The sequence below is a fragment of the Prionailurus bengalensis genome, chromosome B1 (genome assembly GCF_016509475.1).
Source record: "Prionailurus bengalensis isolate Pbe53 chromosome B1, Fcat_Pben_1.1_paternal_pri, whole genome shotgun sequence".
Taxonomy (NCBI): domain Eukaryota; kingdom Metazoa; phylum Chordata; class Mammalia; order Carnivora; family Felidae; genus Prionailurus; species Prionailurus bengalensis.
In genome coordinates, this window is record NC_057344.1 from 61645697 (window position 1) to 61669317 (window position 23621).

At 34.7% G+C, this 23621-nt stretch overlaps 1 protein-coding gene across 3 annotated transcripts in view; it reads left to right on the top strand.

Annotated features, from left to right (window-relative positions):
- Positions 1–23621, top strand: part of SPOCK3 (SPARC (osteonectin), cwcv and kazal like domains proteoglycan 3) — a 495206-nt gene that overhangs the window by 320191 nt on the left and 151394 nt on the right. For all 3 annotated transcript variants that reach the window (XM_043565988.1, XM_043565979.1, XM_043565996.1), the window contains 2 exons: positions 2204–2327; positions 22883–22997. In XM_043565988.1, the coding sequence (XP_043421923.1) occupies positions 2204–2327; positions 22883–22997 (239 nt within the window). The remainder of the gene's footprint in view (positions 1–2203; positions 2328–22882; positions 22998–23621) is intronic.

Genomic DNA, 23621 nt, shown 5'->3' on the forward strand with positions numbered 1-23621 from the left:
TATAATATTTATAATGTTGATGATACTTGAGCAAATTCTAACCAGGATGAAGTCTAAATAAAAAAATATCATTTTTTATGGATGCACATTAGGAATTTGAAAGTGTTTAGTGTTCAGCAATGCTGGCTTTGGAGGAAATAAAGATAACCAAAGTGTGTGTGTGTGTGTGTGTGTGTGTGTGTGTGTGTGTTTTAACCTCCAAACCTATTTTACAAGTCAATTGCAATTTCACTGATTAAGAAGTCATTACAAGAATTTCTAATAAATCTTTAAATTTTTAAAAAGAGTTTACTTCTCTATATATTTATTCTTTGAATTAAATGTGAAAGATCTCCTAATGAATCATAAAATGTATATTAATAAAACCAAGTCATTAGTATAACAATCTTTTAGTTTCTATAGTTTATTAGGGTTTTTTTTAAGTTCTCTGTGGTATGAATGGAAAATGAGGTGAATTGAAAAGATATAATTTATGTATAGTATATGTATACTCACATATGTACATATATCCCAAATCATACAGCTTCTTCTAATAAAATATTTTTTAAACTTTTTTTAATGTTTATTTATTTTTGAGAGAGAGAGACAGAGCATGGAGAGTAGAGTGGCAGAGAGGGAGATACAGAATCCGAAGCACGCTCCAGGCTCTGAGCTGTCAGCACAGAGCCTGATGCAGGGCTCAAACTTACGAATCACAAGATCATGACCTAAGCCAAAGTCGGATGCCTAAGGAACTGAACCACCCAGGCGCCCCTAATAAAATAATTTTTATTTATTAGGAAACTGAGCTTGGTAATAATGTCTCCTAAAGTATCTGCATGCATTATTTTGTACTTTATTTTGATTACACAATGTGAAAGAACAATGAAAATAGAATATTTCCCCCCCTCTGATCCATTTCTGTAATTTATAAGTCTTAAAGTGGTATAGAGCAATTTTCCAAGTTTTTCAGCTTTTGTTTTAATTCCCATGGGAATTTCATGCCAGCTATTTAATCAGTAATAGTAGCATGGTTAATTTTCCCATTTTATCTCTTATGAGATGAACTCTGTGGCCAGGCAGAATTTTATGGCAGTCTTTTGGAAAAAAAGTGACAAAATTAAAATAAAGAGAAGCGTTTGGAGCTATGATAGCTTCATGAAAAATTTTGAGAGAAGCAAGGTTGTTGGGTGGGGGGAAGAGAGGATAAAAACCTTTTCTCAATGTCCATCCACATTTTACCAAATTTGAAACACATAGTTTGAACTTCTTTCCCTATAATGGAAACTAGTATCATATTTCTGAATAGTATTTTGGGATTACGTTTGTGTAAGTTTGATTTAATTTGTGAAAACAAGAAAGCAATTGGAAGCAAAATGTTTCCAGTAAAACATCTTTTGTCATCATGATAGACACATGGAATTATTCTCTCTATAAACAATTTTAATGAATAAGAGTGACTACTGGTTGACTAAAAGATTTCTAAGTATTAAATATTTTTGCATACATCCCCTGTTGCTTTGCTTCTTATTTTTAAGCATTTTACCCTCTCTATGTAAATTGTTCACACAAATAGGCAGAGCAATAAGTAGTTTAATCAAAAAGAAAAAAAAACAAATAATTCTATGTGTAGGTAGCAGAAGAGAATGGGTTTTCCCAAGTTATTCTAGATAAAAGCCTAATGGATCTATTTTGAGGTATTTCTACACAATAAAAAGAGGAGTGGCTCTCACTAAACCTACTAATTTGGCATTCTAAATTTTAGTCATTGCTGGAAAAGTTCTTTATTGCTTTTTTCTCTCAAAGTAAGCTGCTCTTATTTTCAGGCACTTTGGGTATACCTGGTGAATTAGGTGTTCTTTTTCTGCTACTGTTCTTAATAGAATAGTTCTTTACGGCCAAACAATGTTCTCTTCTGTTTCTGGGATTATGAAAAACACATCACAACTATAAGCTACACACACAAATTCTATATGCTGAAACATAACTATTGTCTACATGTGACTAGCACAATATTTTAAAGGAATACCTTCTTATTTATTATGGGAAAATCTTAATATATGACATAGAAGATTATGATGAAGAGTACCATATTAAGTTTACCGATTATAATATATCTTCAGGAGCTGGAATGACAGTGGAGAAAAGACATGATGCTAATGTAAATTTATGTACTTAAAAAACGTACTAAGTGTGGTTATTGTTGCTGTTGTTGTTTTAACAGTGCGAAGGATGCAGGAGTGGGACACAAACAATGGAGGGGCCCCATATCGTCCACCTGCAAGCAGTGCCCAGTGGTCTATACCGACCCAGTGTGTGGTTCAGATGGTCATACCTACTCTTCCCAGGTAAAGGCAATTATAGTCATTTATTATGAAATGCGTAATGTGTATTTATCATTAAGTGAATAAAATTACTAGTTCTCCCATGTGGTCATCCAAATGATTTATTTATCTTTTAAAAAAGTGCAAATAATCTCATCGGTTTGGAATCTGATTTCATATGTATTTGTTTCTCCTATATCAGGCTTTTCAAAGTTTGAAATACTAAAATTGTGAACATTCTGCACACTCAAGTAAAAAAAAACAAAAAACAACAACATATCCTGGGACACCTGTGTGGTTCAGTCGGTTGAGTGTCCCACTCTTGGTTTTGGCTCAGGTCTTGATCCCAGGGTGGTGGGATTGACCCTGCATCCGGCACCTCACTAGGTGTGAGGCTCAAGATTCTCTGTCTACCCCCCTCTCCCCTGCTGGCACTCGCTCTAAAAAAAAAGAAAGAAAAAAAAATAAAAGAAAGTAAAGAGAAGGAAAGGAAAGGAGGGGAGGAGAAGGGAAGGGAAAGAAAGAAAAGGAAAGAAAAAAGAGGGAAAGAAAAGAAAAAAGAAAAGAAAAAGAAAAGCAACATTTCCTTTGTTGCTACTTTGAAAGAGGTCAGAAATGGAAGCATGTCATATGATAATGTTAAAAATTATTATGAGTATAACAACAATAGCAGCTACAATCTGTCATTATCATTAGTTCTTTTATTTTGTTATTTCCTATAGTATTACTTTTAACCCCCCCAAATCCCTTTTAACAAATGAGAAAACTAAAGATCAGAAAGATATGGCAAATTTCACATATTTATTGATATTGAAACCAAGATGTGTTTCCATCTCTGATTCAGTGTCTCTGTTCTCTCTTCTACATTATTCTGCCTCTTGATTTGGTGTCCTGTATTATTTAAATATATAGGAGCTTCTAAGAACTTTACCTATAAGATACGGATAAGTTTTCTTTGATTATGTGACAGAAGAGAATGTAGGCTCACAAGGTCTTACATGAAACTTTGGGGCCAGGTAAATTTATGAATTTAGATTTTTTAAAAAATATTTTTAAAAAAATAATGTCGCATGTTGTATTGTGTTCCCCATGGAAACTTGCCCTATAATTAAACACATTAATATCTCATTAAGAAACTATATGAATATTCACATTAAATAGGATACATGAAAAGTATAAAATAACTTTACCTCAATTCATATCTGAGTTTGCTTACTGTTAAGGGAGCTCCAAAAATTGTTGGCTACCTGAACATTTTGTTTTGTAGATACCTCTTTATGAACCATCCCTTATCATAATATATGTGTCTTCACAACTTAAACTTGCGTTTATAATCCTAACCTTAATAATAGCACTGCAGTGTTAAGACGTATTCATTCAGTCAGTAAATACATACATAGTACTTATTTGGTGCTTACTACTGTGTATCTTGGTGAAGGTGCCATGTGCTTATTTGCTGAAGTTTTATAGGTGTATAATGCTAGGAGAGAACAGAGAATGGTACTGGTTATCTCAATATGACCTTGATCTTGGTGAATTTAGCATGGTCCAGAATCTCAGCTTTGCAAGTTAAGAAAATTCATGCTTTCAGCACAAGGGAGAATGAATCTATCTCATATTATGTAATCCTACTTGACAATGTAAATCATTATACTGATTTATTCAATGACAATGAAGGCTGAAGATTATAATATTCAGATTGGTGGGTAGAGCTACATGGCAAACAAAATTTAATCTTAATTGTACTTGATGAACATTGATGGTTGAACAAGTTGAATCAAGGAAGAGATTGGAGTTTCTACTGGCATCTAGCTAGGATAAACTTACGTCTCTCTCAACATTAGAAATATATGTGCTGGAGGAACTAGTATGTTTGTGTCCAGGGTGTCCCTAGAGCGTGCTAACATTAATCCACCACCTAGTTGTTTGGGACTGTCTTAGGGATGCTCCTAGTAGATGATAAGTTCTATAATTTAGTTTTACAAAACACAAAGTTACAATCATGAATGATGTCTTCCTTTCAAGACCATAAGGGAGGACTTGCTTGATGATTTTGGATAAACACAATTATATCCCCACTCAGGATTAAATATACCTATTATAAGTAGGTTAAGTCACATATGCTTCCAATGCCATGAGGTTTCTCCATTGTTCTTTGTACTGAGCACCCTGTGAAGCCTCAACTTACAAATCATTTTCAGTGACTTAATGAATATTGTTAATGAAACCATTGTAATCCATTGAGTTGTAACCATTCTGAGTGATCCATTGAATTCTAAACTATTGCATTATTATTTTAATATTTATTTGCATATTTATCATTCTAAATACATGTCTTGTTGATACAAGATGAAGTGAAAAGAATGTGATTCAAATGAATATGAGCTTTTAATAAACCCCAATCACCATCCTCATTTCTGTTGATTCTAATTTAACTTGGTGATTTTTTGCCTATGGACCACCAATACTAATCTTAGAGCAATGAGGCTTGGCTGTATAAAACAATGCAAACTAAATGAAGATCTTATCCCAGTAAGACCTAACATTAAATAATCCTTAATAATAATTTTTGGAAGTTTATTGGATTTGAAATTCAAAATAAGGCCTTCATCTTTTAATTTTACTTTTCTGTAAGACAAAGCCGAAAGCTGTTTAGGTACTGGATCAAGAACAAAGACCACAGAGGCTAATGCCTTCTTCAAAAATTAATTTTATTATTCTCAGCTCTACTTATCAGGAGATGAAAAGAGAAGATTGGTGCAGGGGTCAAAGGATATTTATTTTGGCTCTTGGATCACTCAATTTTGTCAATACACTAAGCAAATTCTGACAGGGGAGCCTTAAACAGCTTTGGGGTAGTTCATAGGCATTGGAACTCACATTAATTATGTTCTCCAAATTCTAGGTTTAGTATGGACCATGAAGCCTCTTGTTTGAGGTTTCTAATCCATCAGCTAAGTATTTCTGATATGTTAAACACTGGTCATTTCTCTGCATCCTCACCAATATTCTATTGTTACCTGAGTTTTTTATTTTACTGTTTATTTATTTTTGAGAGAAGCAGAGGCATAGAATGAGTGGGGAAGAGCAGAGAGAGAGAGAGGGAGATACAAAATCTGAAGCAGGCCCCAGGCTCTGAGCCATCAGCACACAGCCCAACATAGCTCTAGAACTCATGGACCACACGATCATGACCTGAGCTGAAGATAGATGCTTAACCAACTGAGCCACCCAGGAGCCCCTGAGTTGTTAATTTTAGTCATTCTTCCAGGCGTGAGGTGGTATCTCATTGTGGTTTTGCTTTGTGGTTCCCTGCTGATGGGTGATTTTTTCATGTGTCTGTTAACCATCTGGATGTCTTCTTCGGAAAAGTGACTGTTCATGTCTTTTGCCCATTTCTTCACTGGTTTTTGGGGTGTTGAGTTTGATAAATTCCTTGCAGATTTTGAACCTTTTATCTGATATGTCATTTGCAAATATCTTCTTCCATTCCATCAGTTGGCTATTAGTTTTGTTGATTATTTCCTTAACTGTGCAGAAGTTGTTTTTTTTGTTTTTTGTTTTTTGTTTTTATCTTGATGAGGTCCCAATAGTTCATTTTTGCTTTTGCTTCCCTTGCCACTGGAAACATGTCTAGTAAGAACACGTGGCTGAGGTCAAAGAGATTGTTACCTGTTTTCTCCTCTAGGATTTTGATGGCTTTCTGTCTTACGTTTAGATCTTTCATCCATTTTGAATTTATTTTTGTGTAGAGTGTAAGATTGTGGTCCAGGTTCATTCTTCTGCATGTACAGATTTCCCAACACCATTTGCTGAAGAAACTGTCTTTTTTCCATTATATATTCTTTCCTGGTTGTAAAAGATTAGTTAGTCATACATTTTGTCCACTTCTGGGTTTTCTGTTCTGTTCCATTAATATATATATCTGTTTTTGTGCCATCGCTGTTTTGATGATTACAGCTTTGGAATACAGCTTAAAGTCCAGAATTGTGATGCCTCCAGCTTTGGTTTCTCTTCAACATTGCTTTGGCTATTCAGGGTCTTTTCTAGTTCTGTATAAATTTTGGAATTGCTTGCTATAGCTTTGTGAATAATACTGGTGTTATTTTGATAAGGATTGCATTGGATATGTAAATTGCTTTGGGTAGTATTGACATTTTAATAATATTTGTTCTTCTAATCCATGAACATTGAATGTTTTTCCATTTTTTTTGTGTCTTCTTCAATTTCTTTCATAAAGTTTTACACTGCTGATGGGAATTCACACTGGTGCAGCCACTCTCGAGAACAGTATGGAGGTTCCTCAAAAAATTAAAAATACAGCTCCCCTTTGACCCAGCAATTGCATAAGAAGGTAGTTATCCAAAGGATACAAAGGCACTGATTTGAAGGGGCACATGCACCCCAATGTTTATAGCAGCACTATTCACAATAGCCAAATTATGGAAAGAGCCCAAATGTCCATCAATGGATGAATGGATAAAGAAGATGTGTGTGTGTGTGTGTGTGTGTGTGTGTGTGTGTGTGTAATGGAATATTACTCACTGATCAAAAATAATGAAATTTTGCAATTTGCAACACGTGGATGAACTAGAGGGTATTATGCTAAGTGAAGTAAGTTAGACAAAGATAAATGTCATATGATTTCACTCATATATGAAACTTAAAAAACAAAACATGAACATAGGGGAAGGGAAGGAAAAACAAGATAAATACAGAGAGGGAGGCAAACTATAAGACACTCTTAAATGCAGAAAACAAACTGAGGGTTGCTGGAGGGGTGTTGGATGGGGGGATGGGCTAAATGGATGATGGGCATTAAGGAGGGCATTTGTTGGGACCAGCAATGGGTGTTATATGTAAGTGATGAATTGCTAAATTCTACTCCTGAAACCATTACTACACTGTATGTTAACTAGATTGGATTTAAATTAAAAAATAATAATAATACTGACAAGAAGCCAGGTACTATCAGCTCAGGATGTGGGACCCTGAGGATGAAAGCCCAGTGCTGCTTTGCTGGTCTTCTTATGACCTTTCTATATTTTGGTTCCCTTGCATATGACTGTTTGTTTTACGACTACAAATAATATTCCTTCAGATTCTATTTTGGACCCACAATGCTTCCTCATTAACTTCAGCTCAATTTATGGACAGGAAATTACAAATCATGTTTCCACTGTACAACTTAATTGGAGGTGAGGGCATTACAAAGTATAATAGGTGCAAGTTGGGGGATAGGGTGGGAAAGAGGTTATGACAAGGTGTCCAAAGGAAAACTTCAGTCAAACTAGGATATAATTTTAGAAAGTGTATCTCATTAGACAGTGTGACCAATTTGGAATAATTATTTTATTAGAATTCAAGTTCTGAACTTGTCAGCTTGTCTAGAAATCCTCAGCAGAGTATTTTGAAAATGTATACACAAAAATACAAAGGAACAGATGAACAATTATGAAAAAAATTGATTTGCTTGAAATAATATTGGGACTTTTGTGATTTTTATAAGAAGCATTTTTGTAATACCTGATTTTTTTCTGTTAAGATGAGTGATTGACACTTTTTATATATGCTTAGTTAAACTTTCATTTTAAAAGAACAAATGTTTTCTGAATTCTTTTAAATTCAGCAATGCCAGAAAAATCAAAATATAAGTCTGTTCAAGGTTATTTGAGAGGTAACCATTCCTGAAATTGACACAAAAAATAAAGGTCTTTGTTTCTTTTTTTGAGGCAAAGTCTATTTTGATTGTATCATTTCAGTAAGAACTAGGAATTGTTCTCCCATAAAGCATCTATAATACACCATGGATATATTTGTAACTGATCTGTATAAAATGGATACTGCATTTGCTAAGTAGAAGTCAATAAATAATATTAATGTTTTAGAACTTAGCACGCCCTGGGGACAACACACTGAATGGTTTTGAACTCTTTTTTTTTTTTTTTCATATTTAGTCATACAGTGCTTTGCAATGGAACTTAGTAATGGTGAATTCCTTAGATATTTATAAGAAATTGGGTGTGTGTGTATGTGTGTGTTTTGAGGTAAGACAAGTAGAATACTTAACCATTATATACTGGAGCTCCCAACTCTTGCTACAGACATGCTTTTAAATTGGTTTGGGATGGGATCCTGTGAATCTGAATTTGAAAAGCCCCTCAGGGGATTTTTAAGTGTAGGCATAGTTGAGAACCATTGCTTGCATCCTTTCAAATTATTGTTTTTGAATTTTTATTTTTTAATAAACTGGAACAACAATAGCATTAGTGGGGAACCATTTGCTTTTTTACTGCAATTTGAGAAAATCCCATTTTGTTTCAACATTCTACTATTATGTCTTCTTTTTCCTTATTTTTTCCGTATTTGAAGTATTCTATTACTTTATCTTTGTAACAGTTATTAATTCTAGTAGCTTTATGTACATTTTGAAAGATAACATATTTCTTGACACTTCATCATTTGGATGTGTTATATCTGTTAGTATTTAGAATGTAATTGTCCTGTGTACCTTCCTCTGAATACTTTGTCTGAACTAATTTTATGTTGGAAGATCAAAATTCAGAAATACATGTGCACTGTTTCTACTTGAACTGCTTTTCAACATAAGCTAGGTTTTACTTTTGGCTTAGGTATGTCAGCTCGATCACGATTACAACTGCGTCATATTAACAGAATCATTGACTGGGATAAGCTCTTATGAAATCGCTGAACATTGAAGGAAATAATACGACTAAACTTTACCATAAAATTTCAGGTTTCAAAGGAACTCAATAGGACATATAGTACAGGCTTCTACACACAACGCCCAGGTGCCTAATAAGATGTGTTCGGTGAGATAAATGTCTGTATTTGTGGGGAGCTCTAAATGTCAGAAAAACTTTCTTGTCCCTTGTCCATTGATTTGGTTTCCAATAGTCCCTTTTCCGACCCCCTCAGCATATATTGAGGAACAAAATGCAAACTCTTGTATTCAGTTGTTGGGAAAAAAGTGAATTCTTAAATTTTTACTTAAAAAAGAGCAAGAATTTGGGCACCTGGGTGGCTCATTAGGTTGAGCGTCTGACTTCGGCTCAGGTCATGATCTCACAGTTAGGGAGTTTGAGCCCAGTGTCGGGCTCTGTGCTGACAGCTCAGAGCCTGGAGCCTGCTTCAGATCTGTGTCTTCTGTTCTCTGCCCCTCCCCTGCTCATGCACTTTCTTTCTCTCAAAAAACAAATAAACATTTAAAAAAATTAAAAAAAAAATAGAACAAGAATCTTTGGGCACCTGGGTGGCTCAGTCAGTTGAGCGTCCAGCTCTGGTTTTGTCTCAGGTCATGATCTCACGGCTTCCTGGGTTCCAGGCCCACATTGGGCTCTGCTCTGACAGCACGGAGCCTGTTTGGGATTCTCTCTCTCTCCACTCTCTCTGCCTCTCCCCCACTCATGCTGTCTCTCTCTCTCTCTCTCTCTCTCTCTCTCTCTCTCAAAATTAATAAATAAAAAATGGAGCAAGAATCTAAAAGACAGATTAATAGATAGAATATTATTTAATTTTTATGAGACTCAATTCCCAGCCTTTGGAATTATTTCATACCTATTTATTTCGATATGAACTTTCTAAAAAATATTCACCTTCATTGAATCTGAGACACTCCACTTGGGTTTCCTAGAAAGCCAACCCTCATTTCTGCACTGATATTTAAATATATTAAATCATATTTAATTAACTTATATAATTGTGATATTAATTTATTTGAACATATTTTAGAAACAAAAGTGAGGTGGTGGTAAGCATAAAACTCAGTTGACAGAAATGAGAAAGTTTGGAGTCATTTATTAGTGTTAAGTGTTTAGCATGGTATAGATATCAGTTATTGCCCTGGGCATCAATTGAGGGTGAATTTCCAATGTAATGTTTTCTTGTCAGCCAAAAATTATTTAGGAGAAACTAATTAATATATATCTTTTCTGTAAATATTGCATGTTTGGGTTAAATATCATTACCAAGTAAAGGCGAAGTATAATTTTTTAATCAGTTGAACTTGAACAAGTAAAAATAATCACTGAATTTTCATACTGCTTAAATATTTTCTAGGAAAATATTGAGCAAAAATAAATTCTAACTACTTTGCTCTTCAATTCCTGATTTATTTCTTCTCATAATATCCTATATTCTATATTCTAATTGTTGATTATTTAGTGTTTTATAATATGCTAATAAGTTTTAGTGTATTTAAATGCACACATAAAGTTAAGGGAAATAATTTAGAGTGATGAATGATTTTTGTTTTCCAAAAAGAAAAAGGAAAATTAAGAAAATTAAGTTTAAACTTGAAAACTAAGTGCCATGTCTATAAAAGGATTGTTACATCAGACTAATTGCTTCCATTGTTAAATATTTGGGCAATTCTTCCATCTGTTCAATTATAAATAATGAACAATATGTTATTGGCGTGACAATGGATATTTTGGCCTTGCTTCTAAATTGTTTCACTGACTAAATCATTTTTCTTCAACTTGTATTATATGAAGAAACTTAACTGCATCTTTATTTTCTAATTTAAAACACCTTAGTACCATAATCAGCTTTGAAAGGTGGCTTTTTGAAACTAAGTGAGCACACTGTATTTTTGAGGGTTAAAGCTCTCGTGTGTATCCATATACCTGCCCCATCTTCTCCAAGAGATTTCATTATGGATTATGTTATATAGAACTCTCTTTCTTTAACCTTAACAGAGACATAGGCTTACTTTCTTGGCTCGTTCAAGACTCTTGAGTTGTACATATTGGTAGCTACCATTCAATGAGTTTAAGACAAAGTTATGACCAATTTCTAAATTTATATGTTGATGTATTTTTGAGATTTTAACCTTTTTACTTTTGTGTTAGTGACCATGTGTTAGCCTTTCACAAAACTCAACTTGTATTATAGGGTGTGTTTTTTTTAATTTTTAAAATTTATTTATTTGTAACTCCTTAGGAAGTTGAAAAATTGGCAAAACTATGTTCCACACATTTGCCTGTGAAATACTGATCATTAATAAAATCTAAATCTAAAAGATTTTGATCCACTGGTATGTGACTGCCTTACCCATTTCAGTGACTGTATAAGCAAGATATGTATTTTCTCACCATCTCTGTATAATCACTATGTGTTGTAATGCTCTTTAATTTCCCTCCACCCTAAATTCTGTCTACCAAGGAAATTAGTCTTGTTATGTGAACTGGCAATGGACTGAATACACTGTTGCACCTGAAGGAAGCCAATTAAACAAAAGCAAACTGTGCCTTTCAGAAAAACAGCACACATATTTCAGAAAATGCTTCATAAAAATGATCCCAAAAGGTAAATAAAGAATATAAAGTAGAATGAAAAGGTATACACAAATATTCTGAAATATGGAAGGAGAAGCCAAGAATAATAAGGTGAAAAAAATAATAAGAGAAATGGAAAAATTTCCCAAAATGTTGAAAGGCATGAATCCACAATACAGGAAGTATAATGTGTACCAACTAAAATAAATAAGAAATTTAAACATAGACACATTGTAGTAAAATAACAGAGTATCAAAATAAAATCTAGTGAAATAAAAAATTAAATATTATGTCATTAGACCAACATAAATTATCTCAACAGGATTAATGAGATTCAGAAAATAGTGGAAATACACAATTTAAATATTGAAAGAAAATTAAAGAAAATTCAAAATAAGTACTTCAGGAGAAAATATCATCCAAATTTGCTACACAAAAATCTTTGAAAAGATTGTACAGCACAAACACCCAATGCCTCTGATTGCAAGATGCACAGAAATACGAGTAACCCATGGCGCCCTACCTCCAAACAATATCCCGTCTTTCATTTCCACATCTTTTGACTTCCAGAGAATTTTTCTGTAAGTACACCACTCCATCAACCTTTCCAACTAGTTTGTCTCATGCAGCATTTAATTAAGGCTAATTGCAAGGAAGCTCCAAGCAGAAGAATGAGAGCAACCTGCATACAATGGTGACCTCGACTCAGAGTGCCTGGGTGGCTCAGTCAGTTAAGCATTCTACTTCGTCTCAGGTCATAATCTCATGGTACATGGGTTCAAGCCCCACGTCAGGCTCCCTACTGTCATCTCAGAGCCTGGAGCTTGCTACAGATTCTGGGTCTTCTTTCTCTTCAAGCTCTGTCTCTGTGTCTCTCAAAATGAATAAACATTTAAAAAAAAGGGGGAAAAACCCAATATTGACCTCAACAGTGTCTCCCTTTCCCACTCCGAGGTCATGACCCAATCACCTGAACAAATGCCTGCTAGGAACAATGTGGTATCATTGATCACTTCACCTAAGATCAGTGACAAATTTGTATCAACTTTTCTAATTGGGTACCTCATGTTGTAGGGAGAAATTCCTGTCAAGGTGCTCATAAAAAAATGAGTCTGGTATGCCACCTGGAACTGAATAGCCAAGTGTGATTCATTTAGGAGAGATCTCAGTTTTCTGAGAGCCACATGATCCACTGGTGGTGCTTCCTAAAGCAGGTGAAGTTCTCTTAGACCACCGCTGAGGTGCAAATCATCACGTTTTCTATATGGAGGCAAATGAATGCCTGTTTTCCATACAAGATAATAATTCCAACAGTACACATAGTGTTGTAGAAACAAAATAATGTTAAAACGGGTGTGACCTGCAAGTCACAACTACATTTTTCTGTGGACACAGATTGACAGTGCATCAAATGTGACCTTCCAGCCCACTAGAAGATCTTTGATTTTCCAGTTGAATTAGCATAATTGATTCTACTCCTTATTTTTGGAGTGATGCTTGAAAGCAGTCTCTTCAATCTGTCCAATTTTTGAAGCAACCAACTGAATGGCATTCAGCCATCTCACTGAATGGTGGAGAATGGAGATGGGAAAGACTCCTGGCGGTATTGGCAGGTGCCTTGCATGAGAGGTTCAGGATCTGGTGCCATCCCTTTCTCTTTCTGATAGACTTCTCAGTTAGATTAAGCAGAATAGAGAAAAACATATCGAGGGAAAGGAAAATCCAGCAGTTAAATTTAAGGCACTTGCGACACTTTGGGAAAGCCCTACGAGGGCACTTTCCTTGAGGAGGAAAGAAATAAGGGTGGCTCTGAAAGACAAAAGACCATTAAAGTCTCACCCTCTCCCATTTCTCCCAGAGTCTAAGGGTCCCCTCCCTAGGCACTGAGGTTGTTGCTCTCACTCTATAAAGACAAAGTTAGCGTGCCCCGATATAAAAATTAAAATTTCCCCTTTCTTCTTATCAGCTCCTAAACACTACACATGAACATTTCATCTACAAGAGTCCACCTTAGGAGGGACAAGGGGAATAGAAGTTAGAGAGAAGCATTTTTGTTTGCAACTTTTAGCTTCATGGACTACTGTCAGGGGACTTAAGTGAGCAGTGTGATCCAGGACCATGTTAATCCAACAAGATAATCCAAGTGGCTGAATCAGAAATAAGCCTGAATTCCCACGATTCCCTTTGAACAGGCTGTCACCTGCAGGATACGGCAACCAAGCCAGCCTGACTTTGCCATTAGGAGAAGGAAAGAAAAAGCCTGAATATTGAAAATAGGTACCTAGAACGTCTTTTCATCTTGTTAGTTACTAAGGACCCACCCGAGAGGCTTAAATTCCCTTTCTGGGAGACAGCAAAATTCAGTGACCAAACTGTTTTACTAAAGTGAAGGAGGCAGTCAGAAACCTCTTTGAGGAGATTTTTGAAGAGACCATGCGAATGCTTACAATATCTGAAACTTGTGGATAGTAAAAGGCATTAGATACCTTACCTGTCACCCTGTTTAGTAATTTTGTGATAAAAGTTTCACAGCTGTCAGACACATAATCCAAAAACTCAAACACGTGATGCATGTTTGTTTCAAAGGACAAAAGGACGTGGCCAGAGTCAGTAGATAGTACTGGAATAGCAATAGCATCGCCTGAAAAAAAATTTCAACAGAGACTTGTAGCTGAAAGAGTCCATTAGGGTTGTGGAGCCCTAAAGATAGGGAGTATGATACAGCATGCTGGACAGCTTCCAAATATGCCTGTTGGTTTAGTTGATATAAAGGAACAAGCAAAATGTCCAGGAGAGGAACATACATGTTTCAAGACTCAAAAAGTCCAGTTAGGTACTGGGACTGCTTTATGGCACTGATGACGAAAGGAATAACAGTTTTCCTTCACTATTGGTGAGACTGAGCATTGTGAATCCACCCAAATAGTCCTAAGAAACTTCACTTAGCAAGCAGACTTGTGAATTTTTTCAGGAGTTTATTCAGCCATCCTTGCTGGTGGAAGTGTAATAATATTACAGTCAGAGTCATTGAGACTGAAGCTTCTGACTTTCCAACAAGTAGGGCATCATCTGTATAGGAAAGTGTCAACAGTGGCAAGGAGGTTTTCCCCCTAGAAAACTCTTGGCTCTTGGCTATATCTTGATAAGGGAGACTTTCCGCTGATACTTATCAGATAGCAAAGTATAAACGTATAGCACGTTAATACCTGCTATACGTTCAGATGTAGAAGCAACCGCAACATATACTGAGTTGGTCCTAAAAATCCTCACAAGAAAAGTCACGTTGACTTACCTTCCATATTGTAAATGTGCCCAGATGCCACAGTTGAATCCAGGGTCACCTTCCCCAACAGAATCAGGCATGATGGACGGTGCTTGCATCCAACTTAGCCATACACGTTTGAATCTCTTCCCTAGTCCAGCGTTCTTCAGTACATTTGGATGACTGCACACAGCCTTCTGTCTCATTTGGAAATAGAGAACCATTGATCCTACTGTCAAGATAGCACCACATTCCTCCTCCTGGCTGGTGGCTAGTAAACAATAGAGCACTATTTAAATAGATTCAGCCAACCTTAGCTCTTGCTGTTCAGGCTCAAAATTTTCAATAACAGATAGAACACTGGATGATCCTTTTTCTACTTTTGGCTCATGACTCAGGTGAGAGCATTCTGAGAGTTCATTACTGGGTCTTGAACAATCTTCTCATAACTTCTAATCTGGTCCATGGAGCTTAGTATCCTTTCATTTCCAGAAAACTATACCTCTGTGAGCATCCCATCCTCATTACCAAAACAACTACGAAAGGTCTGAGATGTTTACCCTAGTTGCAGATAGATGCCAGGGTTTATACATGCTAGCAGAAGACCTAAGACTCCTGGGTCAGAGACAAAGTAATTTATTACTTATGACACAAGGAGCATAGTGTTTATATTTGTGTCAATTCTCCTTCTCCCATGAGTCCCACGGGCACAATGCAGAGTAACACACACTGGGTTTGTGTCACAGCTAAGGAAATCTGGATATTTCAAAATGGGCTGTAAAGAAGCCTGCTCAAACTTTGCCTTGTGGTGAGACATTATTTTTATTTTACTGGGAAGCAAACAAATCTGCCCTTCCAGATAGGAGGCAGAATTATCACAGTCTTGCATAGATATTACTATATAATAAAATTGAATAGATAATACAAAACAAAAGGCTATCAGTGCCTCTGCTCCTAAGATGTAGGGAAACACAAGAGATCTATAGGGACGTGTTCTCCAATACTACAAAATAATAAGATAGCTCTACAATGTCCGAAAAACTAGATTTCCCGATAAAAGTCGTAACAGATGAAAAGGATTACTACAAAATGATTAACATGTTAATTCACCTAGAAAATCTAATAGAAGAAATCTAATCTTGTAGGTATATAATAAAAATGGTTTCAAGGTATATAACGCAATTTCTACAGGGAGACATTGTCAAATGTCACTTGCACATTGTGAGGTTTCAGCTCTCCTCTCCTAATAATTAATGGAGCTATAAGGAGAGAGAGAAAAGAATTAGGTTCCTTCCCTCCCCACCTTGGCTCAGAGTAAGTCAGTGAATCCCCTGCATAGTGGTGAATGGAGAATGGTTGAGCCTTGTAATACAGTATGGCGGTGTGGGTACTTGTGCCTAAGAACATGGCGTAGTTAGTGGGGAATATTCCTGGAATTTCTATGCTGAAGAGATGGCCAGCAAGGTTGCTAGATGGGTTCTGTTGGGCAATTAAGAAAATAGAGCGATCGTATAAGTAAATCCATGTTTTTTTATTGTTGGAGAGAGTACTTACAAACATGGAAAAGGGGAGGCTGGACAGAATCTTGAGATGTTGGATTGGAATTGGAGATATCAGTATGAATGCATGTTGAGTTTTTGTATCAGTTAAAAAATATATAGACACATTTGGAATTGGTTATAGATGTATTTGTATTGTGTGTATCCTAGAAGGATACTTGTTTATTTATAATACTTAATAAATTATTAACTTCTGAAAGGTTAACTAGTTTGCTACCACAATTCCACCATCTCTGTCTCCTCTTATCCTTGTCGGTTTTCCTTTTTATATGCACCTTTCCTACACAAACTGATCCCTCATAACGTTTTGGCCACCCCAGTTAGCAGGTCCATCTTCTTTTCCATAGTTGGCTTTGCCAGGATTCTTCCTCTCCAAAAGCGTATGATGAGCTGTAGTAGTCTTAGATGTACCTGTATTCCTGTAGTGAGTCAACAGAGGGCCCTCTGGAGGTAGTGTCTTCTCAGGTTACGCCCTCAGGTTTACTCAAGAGGAATTATTACATGGTGGAAAAACTAAGCTTTGTGTGTTTGTATCTTTGTATCGAAACTCATTGCACCAGCTCTTCCCTATCTTTCCCTTTTAGCACATGCCAAAGTATATCACTGCTACCAGTGCATAAAACTGTTTAGATGCTATAGACCATTAAGCCTATATCTTAGTTATAAGAATAGTTATAAGAATATATTAAAATAGGTTCTTGGTATTTCTTAAGCATAATAAACAAAAAAACATCCTCAAGTTTCATGTCATTGAAATGGTTAAAATAAAAATTTAAGTGCGTAAGCCCCATAGACATTGAAATGTATGCCCAAACTACCGCAATTTAGTATTTTTATGTTTGTGTAACTATTAAAGTCATCAAAATTTTCAGGTCTTCAGAATATTTTCTCTTGTTAGCTAAATTTAATTTTCTGCTCTGAATCCTTCATCTCCTCCTGTGTTCTTTTAAAATGCATCCCTTGGTACTTATTGACATTCTTTAAAAAAAAAATACTCCCATTTATATCTGTTAATGTAATTTCTTCTCTTATATCCTCCTAATTTGGGGGAGTACATAGCATCATGGTCTTCTATTTTCATCCATTTCTTAATTATTTTTTTTATTTTTTTCAACTTTTTAATTTATTTTTGGGACAGAGAGAGACAGAGCATGAACGGGGGAGGGGCAGAGAGAGAGGGAGACACAGAATCGGAAACAGGCCCCAGGCTCCGAGCCATCAGCCCAGAGCCCGACGCGGGGCTCGAACTCCCGGACCGCGAGATCGTGACCTGGCTGAAGTCGGACGCTTAACCGACTGTGCCACCCAGGCGCCCCATTTCTTAATTATTTTTAACCACTCCATACCCTTCTGGAAGAGCCTGAGTTGGTGTCTGTCAAAGTGCATATGATATACTAACATAAATAATGAAAATAGAAATCAATAGTAAGTTACAAATGATTTCATTACTTTTATGTATATATCAGTCATCAAACAACATGGTTTTTAATAGGTTTTATTTTCAATGAAACTACTGCTGATATTGAAAGCAACATTTGTCTGGAATAATTTAAATAATAATCTTAGTTTGATGACAGAATTTAATAAAACCTGTGAGAAGGAAATAATTATAAAATAAACACACTATATTGTTGATACTTAAATTTTTAAAATTATTACCAGATTTTGAATTCTGAGATATCTGTTTACAACGATGGCCTTACAATGATAAAAATGCATAGCTGAATGCTACATTGTGCACACAGATCTCAAAATAAGAGACGCTTGATAATATATGATCTTATAACTCAATTAAATAATTTAGTGATACGAAAAACAGATTTTTTATATGTATATATTCACAATCTCAACCGAAGTGAGGGAGTAAACAATCCTGACCTTCTAGGGCTACATTGAATTAGGTTGATTTTAAGACAACCCCCTGTACACCTGTGAACACACTCTGATACTCTTCAAGGAGAAACCATCCCCAAAACAGTATTTCCTCAGTTCTGAGTCCATAGTTTATGTGTCAAGTGGTTTTCTCCTTGGCATGTTCTCAGGTTGCACTACAACGTATTGTAAGGTTTGTGCCAAATGACAAATTTCCTTGGGGAATTTTTGTTTAATTTTGGAAGAAAGATATCATAATAATAATTAGAGATATATTAGTTCAAAGAGTATACTACATCTAAGAGGATATGTTCAGTAAAATAAGGATTAAATGTACTATTGTTTTATTTTTTCTCGGCAGCTCTTAGTCAGATAGTCTAGTTGCCAACTGTGCAGTATCTTAACTGGCCCATGATTACATGACAGGGATTGTAAATTTATTAACCTGGGTTAAAGCTCCTTTGCTATCCCCATGTCATCTCATCTCAGCTTAAATGCAACTAGTCTTTATAATACCCAACTTCTAGACGTCTGATAGAAACAGCATGAGGTGTAAGGACTAAAGGGAAATTGGCTTGCATATCATTCAGCCTTAAAGATTGCTTAAGTTAAGACTTTAACATTCTTAGGATCCTGTTGGTCCTTTTCTCATTTTGATTTTGCTTAAATAGCATCTGTGCTCACATCTCTAGTGTTATCCCTGTAAAGGGACAGATCTGAACAAGCATATGGGAAGACTTTAACCACCTCATGTCATAGGACTCTCACCTTGTGCTGAGGGAGGTATGCTATAACATTTGTATGTAAAAATCAGTTTCCCCAAATAAGGTTTCTGGTGAGAAAAGAAGTTTACTCACAATAAGTGAGGTGTTATTTCTGAAGGAAAAGTAGAGTGACAAACAGAAAACAATGGTGTAGTGTCCACTTCAGTGCATAGGGTTGCCACAGATTTTTGCTATGCTTAGCTCCCTGCTTGTCATTTATGCTACAGTAATAATGTGTGTGGGTAATTGGTAAATCCCAATGAATGAATGGATTCAAATCTAAATCAAGTCTTTTTTTCTTTCTCTGGTTGTCTTTGCATGTGAAACACCAGAGTGGGAATCAGAGAACCTCAAGCGGAGGACATTTACTTGCAGAGGGGTTAGCTATAGCTGCCTATGAGGAATTCTATTCATGAGAGCTCTTAGACATGATATTCGTTGCCTAATGTATTAAAGGTGTGGAATGTAATATATTAGCCGGTCCAAGGTAGATTAAAGCAAATACTAAAAAAAGTGATTCATGATATTCCAAATTTCCAATTTGTTTTTTCACTTGTATCAAAATTTTTATCACCACAATAAGAAATAGAACATTGTTGCTATTTTTACCTACTGCTAATTATATACTTGTTCTACATGAGAAGCACTATAAAGTAGGCTCAAATCCTATTTTAGCCATGCATTTTTGATCAGTTGCATAAAGTTCTCCAAACTTCACTTGAAAAACTTATTTTAAAAAAATATATCTATCCTACCTCATTCCTCAGAATATAATGCTTCGAAATTGCTTAATACAGTGTTTGACACATAGCGATACCTCAATTAAAGTCGTCATTTATAAACTATGCATTTTGTTGTGTTAGCTGATGTGTATTTTAAATTTAATTTTAAGTTTAATTTTAAATTTAAATTTAACTTTAAATTTAAATTCCTGGATAATTTCAGCACTTGAACCCTGTAGTTTATACCATTGCTTTTTATCTTACATGCATTACTTTAATGAATGACCAAAAAGAAAATACTAATGAAATATGGAAGGAATCTTAAGTTTAGTTACTTATTCATTGTCTTTTGATTGACTAGTGCTTAAATCGGGGCATTATTGACATTTGAGGTCATATAATGCTTTATTTTGGGGGGCTTATCTGTGCCCTGCAAGATCTTTAGCAGTCTTTCTGGCTTCTGACTAGTAAATGCCAACGGTAATCCCTCCCACATAATTTTAGCGGTTTTCCCAAAAACCATTTCAAGCTGTCCCCTGGGGCAAAACCACTCCAACTGAAAACCTCCGATTTAAGCCATCCAACAAGCTCACAGTGATTGCATTATCTTAAAAACTGTAATAATAACCTGTCTCAGTGTTTACTACCCTGATGGTTGGGGTCTTTTCTATGAGCAGACTAGATCTCTCCTATAGTAAAATTAAATTTTCTCCTTTGATATATAATTCAGCAAATGATTTTAACTTACTTTCCCTGACAAATGGCAACTTTGACCATGGAAAAATCATTTTGCAGGCTTGCTTTTCACAGTAACTCCTAACTTAAGAATTCTTAATGCTCAGGGTCTTAGATAATCAGGAATGCATTAATCATGTCTTTCTCTACAGAATTTCCATTTTTTGGTAATTATAAACTAATGAGCATGCCCTTTATGTGATATTTCAGTTCACTTATACCTTTATAAATATTTCAGCTTTGTGATAATTAAGTAAATTGAATGTCATTAATTAGAAATCCAATCAGTAGATGTAGCTAAAAAAATATTTTAAAATAGTGCTTTTAATGTCCTAATATTCTTTGAATAAAATTCTTTATGAAGATATTTTTATTTCAAAATCAATCCATAAGGAAATAAAACTAAATGGCTTTCTAATTACAGGAAGCTAGATTCTTTTTTTTTTTTTTTTTAACGTTTATTTATTTTTGAGACAGAGAGAGACAGAGCACGAACGGGGGAGGGTCAGAGAGAGGGAGACACAGAATCTGAAACAGGCTCCAGGCTCTGAGCTGTCAGCACAGAGCCCAACGCGGGGCTCGAACTCACAGACCGAGTAATCATGACCCGCGCCAAAGTCGGCGGCTTAACCCACTGAGCCACCCAGGCGCCCCAGGAAGCTAGATTCTTATAACTATAAACATGGGTGGATTTGCTGTCTTTCTGATTCTGTTGGTCTTTGCAGAAATGCATACAGAAAAAAAAAGTTTGGTAAAATCATTCTGAAGAAGAAATTGTTTTATTTATAAAGTAATTCCTTTTCAAAACTATAATTTCATCATATGCAAATTTTAGACAGCTTTGAAGTTTGTGTTATGTCAAAGAAAGTTATCTAAGAGGTAAAACCTTTTTAAACTAACAACTCATGTATTTCTGTTGTTCATTCACTTATTTTTCTGGCTTTCATTTTCTTCAAATAAAAAAAGCACTTTTAAAATAAACCACATTTAGAATGTAAAGGGGTATGGTGTAACACATCTTTGAAGGGAGCTAACATTTTCATATTTTAAAATTCAATATTAGCTATAATTAATATTGACTTTTGGCTTTGTCTGCTCACATTTACAATTGTTCTTGAACTTTTCTTAAATTGTGCCATAAGTCAGAATTTTCAGATGACCAGATTCCGAATTCTGAAATATAATGTTAAAAGAAGTTACAGTAATATATATATATATATATATATATATATTAATTTGAAGTCTCAAAGTTTTATATAACTTATCTGGCTTTCATTAAAGTGCTCATAATTTTTACTTTTTTCTACTTTTGATTAGCTGTTGGGCATTTTAATTATATTTAAAATCCATTGAGATTTTATAAGTCAAAATCATTTCCTTAAATTACTGAAACATTGAACAATAAAAAATAATTTCTTTGAAGGAGTTTATTCCTCTAAAAAAGGCCCACTAAGCCACTACAAATAAATTCCAAGTGTAATAATTTTTACTCATTTGTTGAAAGTCTAGTTTTGAATTTCGCCTGTCCAGTAGAGAGTTATTTGACCAAAAAAAAAATGTTGTACAGATATGAGTAATCTGATTAGTCATTGGGTGTATTCAGTTCTTCTTCGTATCAGCTGAAGCTGAATTAAATTAGTCACTGGTACATTTGTCGATTGGAGCCAGAAAGTCTGCCCTATTTAATTTTAAAATAATTTGCACTGAGTAAATTATGGACGTAGCCACTAAAGAAATCACATTACTTCAGAATTAGCAAGATCTATTTCTTTTAAAGTAGGAAAGTAATTATTGCCTCTTAAAAGATGGAGTAGGCTTACAATTTTTTAAATCATGTCAAATTATGCAGTTATGAAATATTAAGAATGACTTAAGGTACTTAGGCTTAAAATCTTACAAAGAGTAATGTTTACAAAGAAAAATAAAACAAAACTAAGCTAAACTAAAGTAAAAATGAAACAAAACAAACCCAAAAAAACCCTCAGAACTTCATGTGCCATAATAATTTTGATTGTTTGAGTTTAATTTCATTCAGCTTGTGTTACATTTACTGAGAGCTCAGTTCATGGTAACTGTTGTTCTAAGAAAACTACCTATTTGATTTTTTAAACTCAGTAGATTCCATGCTATTATCCCAATTACTCATATGAAAAAAATCGAAGTTCATAACATTTAAGAAATTAGCTCCAGATACCACGGTTAGAAATTAGAACTTATAGATTTGAAGTCAGGTGTAATGTTCTTCATTCCATGCTATTCATTTTCCTTTTTCCATAGCATGTGTAATAGAATCAAATAGCATGTGACTTTGTATTGATTTAACTAAATGTATCTAAATAACTATTTTCTTTTCTCTTTGTATGCAGTGCAAACTAGAATATCAGGCATGTGTCTTAGGAAAACAGATCTCAGTCAAATGTGAAGGACGTTGCCCATGTCCTTCAGATAAGTCCACAAGTACAAGCAGAAACGTTAAGAGAGGTAAGTGATAAACATTTATTTATAGTTTTACATTTGTTTTCTGTATTAAAATGTTTTGCAATAAATGTTGGCATTAAAATGAAGTTTACTTCATTTATTACTTCATTTACTTCATTTATTACATTGTAAATGAAGTATTTTTTTTCTTTAGTCTCAATTATTTTAGCAAGCGACATTTTTCTACGGGGATTTCTATTTATCTTGATAGTAAGAGTTGGATGCTTCTTTTCTACATGTTCACCATATATAAAAAATCTAAAGAAATGTCTTTTATAAATTGCTGTGTCTAAAATGTATTTGACATTCCTTTTTTTCTTTTGGAGCAAGTCAGTGGTAAAGCAGTGAGTGAGAAAAGAGTTTGATCAGATGTGAAACTGGGCAATTAGTAAGAAACGTTTAAAATAAAGAGGTCTACCATAAAAAAATGTATATATATAAAACATAGTGTGCATGAAATATATATATATATACATATATAAAGAGGTCTACCATAAATATATATATGTATATATATACATATATGTATGTATGTGTACATATATATATATATATAGATATATATATACTGTGTGTGTTTGTAAGAAAATTTTCCTACAGAATAGTTTAATTAATTAAACTTTCTTT